This window comes from Heterocephalus glaber, unplaced genomic scaffold (genome assembly GCF_053883595.1).
Source record: "Heterocephalus glaber isolate CG9 unplaced genomic scaffold, H.glaber_assembly_v1.0 deba00001564, whole genome shotgun sequence".
Classification (NCBI taxonomy): Eukaryota; Metazoa; Chordata; class Mammalia; order Rodentia; family Bathyergidae; genus Heterocephalus; species Heterocephalus glaber.
The window spans coordinates 18,851,339-18,863,992 of NW_028258351.1; the positions used below are offsets into that span (position 1 = coordinate 18,851,339).

The following is a 12,654-nucleotide window of genomic DNA, read 5'->3' on the forward strand; positions in this document are numbered from 1 at the left end:
ATTAAGAATGTTCCTTAAAGGTCTAAGAAGCAGCAAACAGAATCTAAAGCCACAGCCTATTATAAATACTTTATTTCAACTAGAAGGTACAATCTCTCAGGGCTTTCATAGTTTAAAAAGCTACAATCACATCATGTTGAAACTACATTAAAAAAAAACAGTGCTGTAAATGGAACTGCTTGGCTTTGACCATATACATTTCTACACAGCTCTTACAGAATCTGCACAAAGAAATATCTTCTCCCCTTGCTCCAGTTAATTGTTCTTGTATGTAAGTTGTTTCTATTCCAGTATATCCAGAGTGGTGAAATAACAAGGCCAGTCATGTAGCCAAAGGTTGCTCCAAGCATATAGGAGATGGGCCATACCTTAAGAGAGAATGTTTGAGATCAAAAGCAAACAAACGTTTATTATTACCTGAGCACAAGTTAAATGTAAACTAAATATTTCCATATTAAAGCTTAATATGCTTTCTTAAAGAATGCCAAAAGTGTAATAAGGTCATAACTTCATTTATCAACAGTAAAAATGTACACATTGTAGTTAATGTGCATTAAACTGTAACAAGGCTTCTGACAATTGTAGATTTAGTTTGATGCTCCCCAAATTGCATGAGATACATGCTAAATTACAAATTAAAATTTTGGGTCAGACTTTGCCATAATCATGGACTCTATTTAGCTGTCTGAATTAGCTGGTAATTTTTTTAAAATTCCCACAATGGCTGTGTACATCAAATGAAATGAGAACTGTGTATGCTGACCAAAACACAAGAGAATATTGATTTATGTTAAAGAGGCAAGACCTAGAATCTAAGCATGTCACATGGAATTTAAAACAGAGCAGCTGCTTCTGTAATAAAACTGTTGTCACCTTTCAGATACAGATATTGCAACTATAGCAGAAGTTATAGAACCACAATTTATGTACACACTCAGAATCTAAGTTAAACAGAATGCTACTGGCTTCCAAATATCTATTCTCTCCAGTTGTGTTACATTTCACAATATTCCATTAAGCCAGAAGTAGATAATGTTGATTTAATTAATCCTGGGACAGTATGTATTTGTCCCAAGGTGAAAGGCTCTGCTTAAAAAGAAAAAAAAGTGGAAACAAATTTTTCATGTTCATCTGTAAAGCTTATGTGGCACTGGAGCCATTTCTAATCATCATTTGAGGGAACAGGCCTTAGAACTGTGTTAGAGGTGAACATTCTTAATGACTGGTCCTGTTACCTAATTTACCTTCTTTGTTTGGTCTGCTGTGGATCTGCCATGTTCCAGATGCCATACAACAGATAGCAGTGCTAGACAAAGTGTGAGCCCCCTAATGCAGTTTAGAGATGCATAATCTAATCCACAATTTCCCCTAGCCTTCCTTACATTTAACTTGCTGTTGCCTAAATTATGATTTGTTTTTGGTAGGCTTCTGTTAATTTTTATGACTTGTACTTACAGCTATGTGTATTGCACAGATTGGGTAATGGAACACTAAACATTTATACTTGAAAATGACAGCCTTAAATGCTTATATCAGTCACCAAAAAAAATATATATATATTTATTTTATTGACCTTTTTCAAAAAACAGGTTTTTCTTCTATTGATCATATTTACATTTTTGTTTTCAAGTTCATTAACTTTCACTTATGTTTTTATAAATTCCTTTCTTCTATTCCAGAGATTTATTTTGTTATTCTTTTTCAAGCTCTTGAATTGAAACATGGGTTATTCCAATTCAGCCATCCTAAATTTTTTTTTTTTTTTTTTGGTACCAGGGATTGAACTCAGGACCTTGTGCTTTCCAGGCAGGCAGTGGCACCACTGAGCTAAATCCCAGCCCAATCCTAAATTTTTAATAAATATGCTCTAGTCACATATACATCCTCCTGAGAACTGCTTCAGGGCACTCACGGGGGCAGAATGTAGTGCCTACATTGTTCATTTCCAAATTGCTTCACTTTGTTCATTTTGATTTTCTCTTAAATCCAAAATTCTTTAGAAATACGGTGAGGAAATTATATGTTGATAATCTTTTTTAGGATTTTTGAAGGGAGTATTAAGGATTGAACACAGGGCCTTACTAGATAAGGGCTCTACCACTGAGCTACATCCCCACCCCTTTTTATTTTTGTTTTGAGACAAAATCTTGCTAAGTTGCCCAGGCTGGCCTCAAACTTGTAATCTTCCTCCCTCATCCTCCTGAGTGGCTAGGATCACAGGCATGTACCACCATCACACCTGGCTAGATGTGTAGGGCATGATCAAAATATACAGTGAAAGTTCAAATTTTAAAAATTTATTACAGTAAAAGACATGTTACTAGAAATCCCCTACAAAATACTCCTGCTCACTTCAAGAATACTTATGCCAAGGCCGGGGATTTAGCTCAGTGGTGCCACCACCTGCCTCGCAAGCACAAGGTCCCAAATTCAATCCCCAGTACCAAAAAAAAAAAAAGAATTCTTATCCCATCATCCTTGCTACTTTCTGAAGCAGTTCTGGAAGTTCTCTTTCATGTCCTTACAAGGTATGATCAAAAATACAATGAATGCTGCTGCCAAGTGCCATCCAATAGAAAGGCAGACTTGTAAAAACTTCATGGAGTATCCTCATCCACCTTACTCACTGGATCTGATGCCATGCAACTTCTGGCAAAAAAAGTAACCATTTTTAATCAATTCAGGACATGAAGGTAGCCATGATAGTGCAACAAAACACACAAAAGAGGACTTCCAGAACTGCTTCCAAAAGTGCCAAGAATGAGGGATAAGTATGTTTGAAGTGAGGGGGAATATCTTGAGAGGATTAATAGCAATATATCTCTTACTGCAATAAAGTTTTTTTATTTTTTTTATTTTTTATTTTTGGTACCAGGGATCAAACTCAGGACCTTGCGCTTGCGAGGCAGGCGGCAGAACCACTGAGCTAAATCCCCGGCCCAATAAAGTTTTTTAATTTAAGTATTCACCCTATTTTTCAATTACACCACACATTTCAATAATTCCATGACTGTCTGGTAGTCCTAACTGGTTTGTCCTAATTCCTTGCTTATTGATTCTATTAATGTTGGTGCTTCTCTTCCATGGTTCTCGATTGTAGGTTTTGAACTTATGGTATTTGTCCCTTCTGTCCAAAGAGCTTCTGTTTGCTGTGATGAATACAACAGATACCCCTAAGTTTCATTCAAAGTTTTTGAAGCTCTCAACAAATTGGGGTGGTTCAGTTCTGGGAAGGTATTGCTGCAAACACATGGTCTCCAGTAATGATCCTGTTTCCCAGCTGAGATTCAGAGAACAGAATAACATGGCCAAGTTCACAAAACTGTAAATAACAAAGCTAGGTCCTAACCAGGCCATCCAAACCCAAATTCAGTTCTCAAGATGCTGTTGGCCATGCCCAGTTCCTAATGCCCAGTAAGCAGACAACACAAAGAATGCTAAAATATATTTCTCTTTCTTTTACTTTAAAAAAAAAAGTTGCTGCACACTGTACAAAGTGTCATGGGTTTCACTCTCTCCACCCCTCCAAACCTCACCCATCATACACTTCTCAGATCCATCCTTCTCCCCCCCCACACTTAAAATCCTAGATTAAAATCTCAAAGCATGTGGAGATGCCCAGATAGGAGGATTCCCAATACCATACCTCGGCAGTTCAGGGTATTGAGAAAATAAATTAGGAGGAAGGACGTCGAGTGCTGGTCTTGTTCAGCTCTGTTTCACAGACCCAGTGGTAGGGCCTCTGGCACACGTCATCATTCCAGCGACCATCAGGGGTGAAGTGGGCACAGTCCTCACCTCCTCCCAGCCCATGCCCATACCAGTCATCCGGCTGCAGTGGTCTCCAGTTCCTGCAGATAGGAGACAGCCATGTACCCCAAGAGGTTGGGCCCTCAGCCGAGTCCCCAGAAGCCCCTCCAGCCGTGGGCCATAGGCTGGGAAGGGGGACAGTCCCAGACATGAGTCACAGAGCTGCAGGCAGGTCGATGCACACACTCACTTGAAGCCTGTCTCATAGTCAGTCCCATCCACCCATTTCCAGAGTCCGTCTTGGTCAGTTAGGCCCATCCAGGTCTGCACAGGGCCCATGTGGTGCTGGACAAACCTCTGGAGAGAGAAAAGGGGGCTGCTGACCTTACCTTTGGGCCAGCCAGTCGTCCAGAAGAGCCTGCTAGGGCCTCACCTGCTCGTCCCAGGAGGTGACCACCACCAGGTGAGCATCCTCCAGCTGGCAGTACTTGTCGGCTTCAGGCCAGGGCTTCCCCGATTTAGAGAACCAGTAGCAGCTGCCTTGGAACTCCACCCAGTTAACAGGGCAGCAGATCCTTTCTGAGCCTTAAGGGGGCAGGGAGGGAGAAGGGGCTGAGAAGCTGTCTTGGGGGTATGCGGGCACTGAAATAGAATTGGGCACTCCCCTCACCATTGCCGTGGAGGACAGCCATTTGACAGCTCAAGCTTCGAAGGCTAGACACAAACTGCTTCACATGGAACAGCAAGTTGGAGTGATCTGCGGAGGCAGAGGCCAGAGGGGGAACAGGAGGAAGAGGGCATTGAGGTCAGTATGGACACAGGGGCCGGCGCCTGTCACTTTATTGAGACGACCAATCACAGATTCCCCTGTCAAGATGCCTTGATTTGGTCTGAGAGACCCTCTCCAAACCAAACACACACACTGACACTTATAATCCCTCGCTGACCTTCACTCAGGTCCTGCTGCTGTTTCTCCAGCTGGGACTCCAGCAACTTCATCTTCCTTGCCACACTGCCTCCTAGGGGAAAGAACTGCTCAGTGTCCCGACATTCCTACCACCCCACAGGCCCCCACCCGGTGCCCAGCCCCCCTCACCTTGGGTGCTCAGGGCCTTGACCTCGGCCTCAGTGCTCCCTGTGAAGTTACGGAAGGCTTCTCTCAGGGCCTGCAGCTCCCCCTGCATCTGGGAGTCTGCGAAGGAGAGGGTGTGAGTAGGACAAAATGAGGAGGCTGTGTGGGCCACATGGCACCCCTCGCTCCCCTCACCGCAGTCCGCCACTTACATCTCCCCACCCAGGTACTGATCCCTTCCCTGCCTTCCCTGGATACCCACTTTGGGATCCGATCACACAGATAACCACCAGCAGCAGGATGCTGAGGCCCACGGAGAGCAGGAGGAGGCGGGGTCCGGAGCAGAGACGCTGGCAGAGAGACTGGGGCGGAGGTGGCCCTGCAAGAGAGTCAGATCTCAGGGACACAGGCAAGACTAGCGCAGCCGGGGTCCTAGGAGGGGAGCAGGTTAAGCCTCCTCTAGTAGACGAGGAGGAGCCCTGTGTGCGTAGATTAGGAAATCTCAGCAGTGGGTCAGAGACAAGTGGAAGCGGAGAAGAAGAGATAGATGCAAGGGGCCCAAAGCTTTGACTTTCCCTAGCACTACCCAGACCCCGAGTCTTTGCTGACACCTACTGGCATAACTATGTAATTGCAGCTTATGAACCTCTTCTGAGCCACCTCCTGTGGAGTAACTAGCCACTTTATTGGGGAAAGGGTTTCTTCCTCTCTAAGTGAATCCCACCTGTCTTTGGCTGAGTGCAGGGAGAGAAAATGTGGTCCCTCCACCACATGCTTTGTCCCAGCCAAAGCATGCCCACTACCTCCCCCAAGAGCATCATCTTAAACAAATCTCTCCTCTGAGAACAAGGAGGGGGATGCAGGGAATTTGGATGCGGGAGTTTGAGTTCTCCTCAGAGCAGAGACCCTCAGCCTCCTTGCAGGCCTCCTCAACCTACTACCTTGTATGGTGCTCATCCCAGCACCATACACACATATACACCACACATACCACACACACACACACACACACACACACACACACACACACACTCGCATATCATATACCACATACAAAAAAGCACGCACACACACCACAGACTCACAACACATACACCACACACAGCCACACAACATTCACAACACACAGCCAAGGTAGAGGAGCCTAACTTCAGAAGAAACTGACAATACACCCATCTCTCAGCCTCCAGTTGAGGGCATTCCCTCCCTGGGATCCTGAGAAGGAAGTGGTATGCAAGGAAGCAGGGCCCTGTCACCAACAAAGGGACTCCAACTCCAAACCCTGAACCTTCCCTAGAAGGGGTAATTCAGCCACTGTTTTCTGTGTGGATGAGGCAGAGCCAGGGGTCATGGAGACAAGCCGAGGCCAGGGCTGGGAGTGCAGCTCTGTAGTAGAGCACTTGCCTAGCTTACCTGAGGCCCTGGGTTTAATCCCTAGAGACACTCAGGAGCTGACATGGAAAGGGCAAAAGCCACCAAAGGAAGCATCCCTCACCTCTTCGGAGCTGGTGGTGGTCCTTCTCCTCATTGTCCAGGTGCTGGAGATCTTGATATTCCTTCGTCATGATAAGGCTGGTGCAGGAGCCGGAGTGAGTTAAAGGCTGGGGCTGAGTGGAACTGGGGACTAGGGTCTGATCCCCTTTTACATCCAACTGATGACCCCTTTCTTTTTTCCTCTATCCCTTCCCATGCCTGACACCCAGAATATCCATCCTCTGCTATTTCCCACCACACACACACACACACACACACACACACACACACGGCCCCCTCCACCCCCTCCCTCAGCTCCCCCATACCTTTGTCCCTGTTTCACTTGTTGAATGTCTCAAAATCTGATTCCCAGGTCCCTCAATGCTGTGCAGATCCCAGGCTAAGGAGGGGCTGGAAGCCTGGAGAAGTGGGGTGGGTTGACAGTCCTGGACAATGGAAGGGACGGGCAGGGTCCATATGAGGGCCCTGAGGCCTGTGTGTCTGGATGTCTGAGCACACCAAACCTGGCATCTCCAGCACCTGGGACTTTGGACAGTAAACAGAGGTGGAAATGGATTTGGAACTTGGGGGATGGATGGGGGTGGGAGCGGGGGATGGGTTACCTCTGCTCTTCTTCCCAGGGAGGGGGAGTCTCCTGGTCTGTACCCACACACACCTCAGTCACCTAACTTTTCATTGCATGATTTGAGAGGGGGTGGCCAGGCCCAGCAGGGTGCAGTTTGCCATTTCCCTCTTCCCCTCCCCCTTCCACTTCCTGCCTCTCAATTTCCCAGAATTGTTGGTGTCACCAAATATTCCTGACTAGGATCAGAGAGATGGACAAGTTCCTGCTCTTACCCAACCTGGGCCTGTGACCCTGGCATCCAGACGGCAGGCCGAAGCTTCCTATAGGCTCAGCCCCAGGGTCTCCAGCCCCGGCCTGACTTATTCTCCTGGGAAGTCTGAAGACCTCCAAGCAGCATGGGAGTGGTGTGGGAGCTGGTGAGGAGCCTGAGTTGGCAGTGATGGCAACAAACCACTACTGACTCCTATCTTTACCCCAGGGCTTTTCATTCATTCACTTCTCTTACTAGCCCCAGAGCACAACCCATTTTGCAGGTGAGAAAGCTGAAGCCCTGGAAAAGCAAGAGCTTGCCAGAGTCATGCTGCAAGGAAGAAGCAGAGGGAGGACTGACATGTGTGTTCCCCCAGAGCCACAGTGAGAATTGAGGTCCCATCCTAACCACGAACTGGGACCCTGGAGGTGCTAAAATATGATCCCTTGCAGCCCCTGAAGGCAGAGAGGGTTGTCTGAATTCAAATGATCTTGGAAATTGGACAATATTAAAGATGCTAACAAGTCTTATTTTAGACTCCACATATGAAGTCATGCAAATGCTACTTTACAGATATTTCAAGGAGAAAACCAGATTTGAATTGTGAAAGTTCTGGATTATGTGAGATATTCAGGGATACATTGCTTGCATAAAATGTGACAGCTCTGTGTGTGCCCTTGTTTGTGTCCTCAAAACCCTTGTGTCATTTGCATGCACTGGGCTCCTGGCCAGTAATTTTGGTGACAATTGGGCTGTTAATTTAACACAATCTTTTTTATTCAGGAAAATGACCCAACACTGGTTTAGTCAAAATAGTGCTTACCCTCATGGTGGCAGTGGCTCACAGGGAGCACAAGGGGTCCCTGGCGGGGAGGGAACATCCAGCTTCTTGATCTGGATGCTGGTTACACAGCAGTACTCAGCTTGTAAAACTGCAGAAAGCCATTTATAGGCTGCATTTTTCTGTTTGCTTGTTGCACTGGAATGTTTTACAATCTTGTTTCATCCTTATGACCATGTTCCTCAAACTCATTGATTAGGGAGTAGTGCTCAGTGTATGTGTGTGTGTGTGTGTGTGTGTGTGTGTGTGTGTGTGCATGCATGTATTTACATCACTCTTCTTTAGATTTCTGTCTAGTAGGGCTGGAGATTTAGCTCAGTGGCACCATGCCTGCCTTGCAAGCACAAGGTCCTGAGTTCGATCCCCAGTACCAAAAAAAAAAAAAAATTTGTAGATTTCTGTCTAGAAAGAGGTTTTCTAATGTGATTAATAAATTTGTACAGTTGCACATGTGTTTTAGTTATTATTGCTACAAAATAATTACCCCAAATCTTAGCAACTTAAAACAATGAACTTGATCATCTCACTTCGTTTTAGTTTTTTGTTTGCTTTGGTGCTGGAGATGGAACCCAGGATCTTGCACGCCCTCAGCTCATCTCACTTTCTTAGGGTGTGACTTAGCCAATTGATTCTGGCTCAAGGTCTGTCACCAAGATGTCAGTCTGTACCACATTCATTCGAAGATTTGACTGAGGCTAGATCAACTCACAAAGTGACATGCTCACGACAGGCAAGTGAGTGCCAGCTGTTGGCAGGCAGGCTCAGTTCCTCCCTAATGTGGGCCTCTCTGGCTGCTGATTCCTCCCAGAGCAAGTGACCCAAGAGTACAACTCCTTTCATGCTCTAGCCTCAGAAGAAACTGTCCAACATGTCCATACCATCCTACTGGCCTCATGGGTCAGCCTTACTCATCGTGGGAGAGAACTCCACAAGGGTGTGAGTCCCAGGAAGTAAGAGCCCATTGGAGGGCCATCTTAAAGGACTGGTGAATATGCAATGGGGAACACACTCAAAATCATTTTACTGATGGGGCACATGATCGAGAAATCTAAGCACTGTGACTATAAACTATAGAGCTGTGAAGAGCTGTGGGCAGGACAGTAGTGAGGTCAGACCTCTGAGATGAACAATTCCTGGCCTTTGTGTGGGAGATGCATCAGAGATACGGGGCCCAGAGGCAGGGAGATCAGTTAGAAGGCTGTCATTGGTCCTAGTGAGAAACTATGAGGTTTGAGCCAGATAGCGAGAGCCACATGGACAGAAGGAATAGAGGACTGGGTGGCTGCTAAGTGTGCGGTGGGGTGAGGGTAGGGAGTAGCAATGCATCTTCTGGACCAGAGTCCAGAAGGCTCTAGAGTCCACAGAGATTTCTGGTTGCAGACCCAGAAGGCAGAGTCATGGGCATGGCCAGGTATGGCAAAGTGCTCTGTAATAAGCCCCACTCACGGACAGGGATGAGTGGAAAGAAAGCAGCCCAGGACAGAATCCCTGCCGGTGGGAGAAGCAGAAGAGTGAGGACCAAGACTGCCTGCTGGGGAGTAGGGGTGACCTTCAGGGCACCTCAGAGACCCCATAGGCCATGATAAAGTCTGCCAGGCACAGAAATAGTCATGGGCTTCCTGTTGGGGGAGTCAGGAAGAGGGAAATATTTTTCATGTTAAGGAAGCCTGAGCAGCTGGTGAGCAGAGAAGGGGCTGATAGAAAAGAGCATGTAATACTGAGAAGGGGAGTGGGGGTGCCCAGGTTGGAGCTCCCAGAGGGAAGTGAAGGGAGAAAACACCTGAAGCCTGTTCTGGGTTCACCTGGCCCTCACCTGGAAAGTGGGTTTAATGCCCATCCCAGAGAGTCAAGGATAAATGAGATGAGGAAAAAGCCACTAGCACAGCACCTCCACAGACTAAGTGTTCAGCATACGCTGGCTACTTTTATTTTATTATTCTCAATAGCAGCACAGCCAAAAGTGGAGTTGGATTTCTGGGGCCTCTTGAATGTGCAAGAAAGGGAATTCGGGAGCAGAATGGCAGAGGCTTTGTCTCGATGCACCCTAGAGAGTGGTTAGCTATTTCAGTAGGACAAAACTGAGGCCCCAAGAGGCACCTCAAGAGTCTCTGAGTTCAAACAGCTCCCTCCCTTCCACAGAGAAGGGGATCTGAACTCCCTGTGCCCTCAGAGCACTCCCAGCCTGAGGTTTGGGATGGACCAACTTTGATCTTGCCCTGGCCCAGAGGGTGGGGACTGCCTGGTGCCTCATTCCTGCGCTGACTGCACAGAGTCTGGCATCAGCAGCTCTCAAGAAGAGGTGGCTCGGCACTGAATTTCCAAAGAGCACGGCCTGTGCTAGGGGAGGCCACCAGGGCTAGGGTGGGAGAGGTTGAGAGAAAGTACTCAGGCCGGAAGGGTTCAGCACCAGGGGCAGAGGCAAGGGAAGGGGGAAGGCAGGGGCTGGAAGGAAGAAACGGTCCTCTGCATGCAAGGCTGCAGTCTGGACTGACACCCTCCCCACAGTGGCAGCGCTGTCCCTTCTCTGCAGTTGGGACTTCTTCGATTATGGGACTGGGGTTCTGAGCCCCCTGTGTCTACCAGGGTCTTTCTCCATCCTGCCTCTCCCCTCCCCAGCTCCACTCTATATCCCAGGCACACGCCAACTTTCCAGTCTAGGAGCCCAGGATTCTCTCTATGCCTCTTTCCTACTTTTAAAGGGGGACAATTTAAGAAAATTTCAAAACTCACAAATGTTCCTGGGTTTTATTTCTCAGGTTTACCCAATAACTGAAACTAGACCAAGAAGCTAATAATCATCATCATCATTTTCCATCACATCAAGCACTGTGCTAAGTAAGCACAGTTACTGTCCGCCTTATTCCTCTCAAGAAGCCAAGCTGGGCCGGGCATGGTGGCACACACCTGTAATCCCAGTACTCAGGAGGCTGAGGAAGGAGGATTGCCACAAATTCAAGGCCAGCCTGGGCTACACAGTGAGTGTAAGGCCAGCCTGAACTATATAGCCTGTCTCAAAAAAAAATCACAAATTTGAGCCCAGCCTAGGGAACAAAGATAGGAAGATCCTGGTCAAGGATTTAGCTCAGTGGTTCCAGTGGCTGCTTTGAAAGGTCATAAGTTCAATCCCCAGTACCAAAAAAAAAAAGAGAGAGATAGGAAGATCCTGTCTCAAAATGAAAAAGGGCTGAGGATGTAGTTCAGTGGTAGGAAGATCCTGTCTCAAAATGAAAAAGGGCTGAGGATGTAGTTCAGTGGTAGAGCACTTGCCTATCATTGCCCTGGGTTCAATCTGCAGAACTGCAAATCATAATCCAGTGAGGTAGGCAGTTACAATTCCCATTTTACAGCTAGGGAAATAAACTGAGAGGGTAAGCTCCTTGCCCAAAGTGACAGTAACACCACCATCATCTCCTCAATAACTTTAAACTTAGCAACAACCTCCCCGGCTCTCCACTGCTCCTGCTGTATACTCTACCCACACCCAGAGCCACCTTGCTGAAATAGAAGCCCTGCCACTCCTTCACACAGGCCCCCAAAAGCTTTTGTGGCACTTGCAGTAAAGTCCTGTGTTAAACTGTGCTCACCTCTCTGACCCATCGATATCTCTCTACTCTGCTCCACCCCAAGGTCCTCCTTTTGTCCTCCGTCTTTCTAAACTCAGCCCTGCCTCACTGTCCCTCTCCCTGGCACTCTCCCTCCACTCCAGTCTTTGTCATTATTCAAGGCTCAGCCCAAATGTTACCCCTATAGGCTTCCCCAGCCACCCTAATTAGCAAGCCCCATGGTCACTTTATTTGCTTAGCAGAGCTGTTTCAAGTCATCCACATTCCCTTATTTCCTACTATCCTTCATCCCCCCGGATGGGCCTGAAGTTCCCTGAGGACACAGACATTGCCTTCTCACCATTTAGAAAACTGGATAGCACCACGGAAGAGCCAAAGAAGTACTCACTGAAAGACAGAAAGGGAGTGGGGAGGAGAGGAGCCAGGATTCAAACCCAAGTCAGTCTGGCAGCTCAGGACACTTGTCACTAAAGTACCCTGCCTCCTCAAGGGACCGGAGAAGACTTCTGTACACTCAGAAGAGTACATCCCAAACTGCTATTGTGATGTCCTGATTAGTATGTGGAAGGAAATGGAGGAGTGTTTTTTCAACCATATAAGTATACATTTTCAGGTACATATATTACTTTTATAACTTAAAAATAATGCATAGAAACCCAAGCTACTCGGAGGCTGAGGCAAGAGGAACCTCATATTTGAGGCAGACAACTTAGCAAAACCCTGTCTCAAGATATAAAATAAGGAGCTGGTGATTTAGCTCAGTGGTTCCACTGCCTGCCCCGCAAGCAAAAGGACCTGAGTTCAATCCCTGGTCCCCCCCCCAAAAAAAGATATAAAATAAATAAAACAGGTGGGGTTGTAGCTCAGTGGTAGAATGCCCCTAGGTTTAATCCCCAGTACTCCAAAAATAAAATAATAAAATGCAAAATTAGGTGATTCTACCCCTTCTAAGTAAGCACCCTTAACTCCTAAGATCTAGACCCATTATCCGCACATAACTTTCCCAACTCCCAGTTGTCTCCCTGTAGCCCATGGTAGAGAACATCACCAGTCTCATGGTGCCTGCTCCTCTGCAAATGCACACTCAAAGGAGTATTTAAAAGCTCTCCTCTAGGGTCT

The 12,654-nt window shown here is 46.9% G+C and overlaps 1 protein-coding gene across 2 annotated transcripts; it reads right to left on the bottom strand.

The window, feature by feature from the left end:
* Positions 1–44: 44 nt before the first annotated feature.
* LOC101707146 (asialoglycoprotein receptor 1) lies at positions 45–6,841 on the bottom strand. Of its 2 annotated transcripts, none has more exons than XM_004857362.4 (10): positions 6,622–6,841; positions 6,318–6,394; positions 5,085–5,201; positions 4,847–4,942; positions 4,698–4,769; positions 4,421–4,507; positions 4,184–4,335; positions 4,001–4,107; positions 3,647–3,851; positions 45–368 (listed from the first exon to the last, which is right to left on the bottom strand). In XM_004857362.4, exons 2-9 carry the CDS (start codon positions 6,385–6,387, stop codon positions 3,677–3,679), a joined length of 876 nt encoding a protein of 291 aa, XP_004857419.1. In that variant the 5' UTR covers positions 6,388–6,394; positions 6,622–6,841; the 3' UTR covers positions 45–368; positions 3,647–3,676. The 2 variants fall into 2 exon arrangements, with proteins under 2 accessions (XP_004857419.1, XP_004857420.1); XM_004857363.4 differs by having other exon boundaries at positions 6,318–6,429; positions 6,622–6,800.
* Positions 6,842–12,654: the final 5,813 nt, after the last annotated feature.

Coding starts and splice junctions, on each gene's coding strand:
- LOC101707146 (XM_004857362.4), bottom strand. CDS start 6,387: ATGACGAAGGAATATCAAGATCTCCAGCACCTGGACAATGAGGAGAAG. Junction 4,943..5,084: donor CTGTGTGATCGGATCCCAAA/GTGGGTATCCAG, acceptor TCTCCTTCGCAG/ACTCCCAGATGCAGGGGGAG. Junction 3,852..4,000: donor GACTATGAGACAGGCTTCAA/GTGAGTGTGTGC, acceptor TCCTATCTGCAG/GAACTGGAGACCACTGCAGC.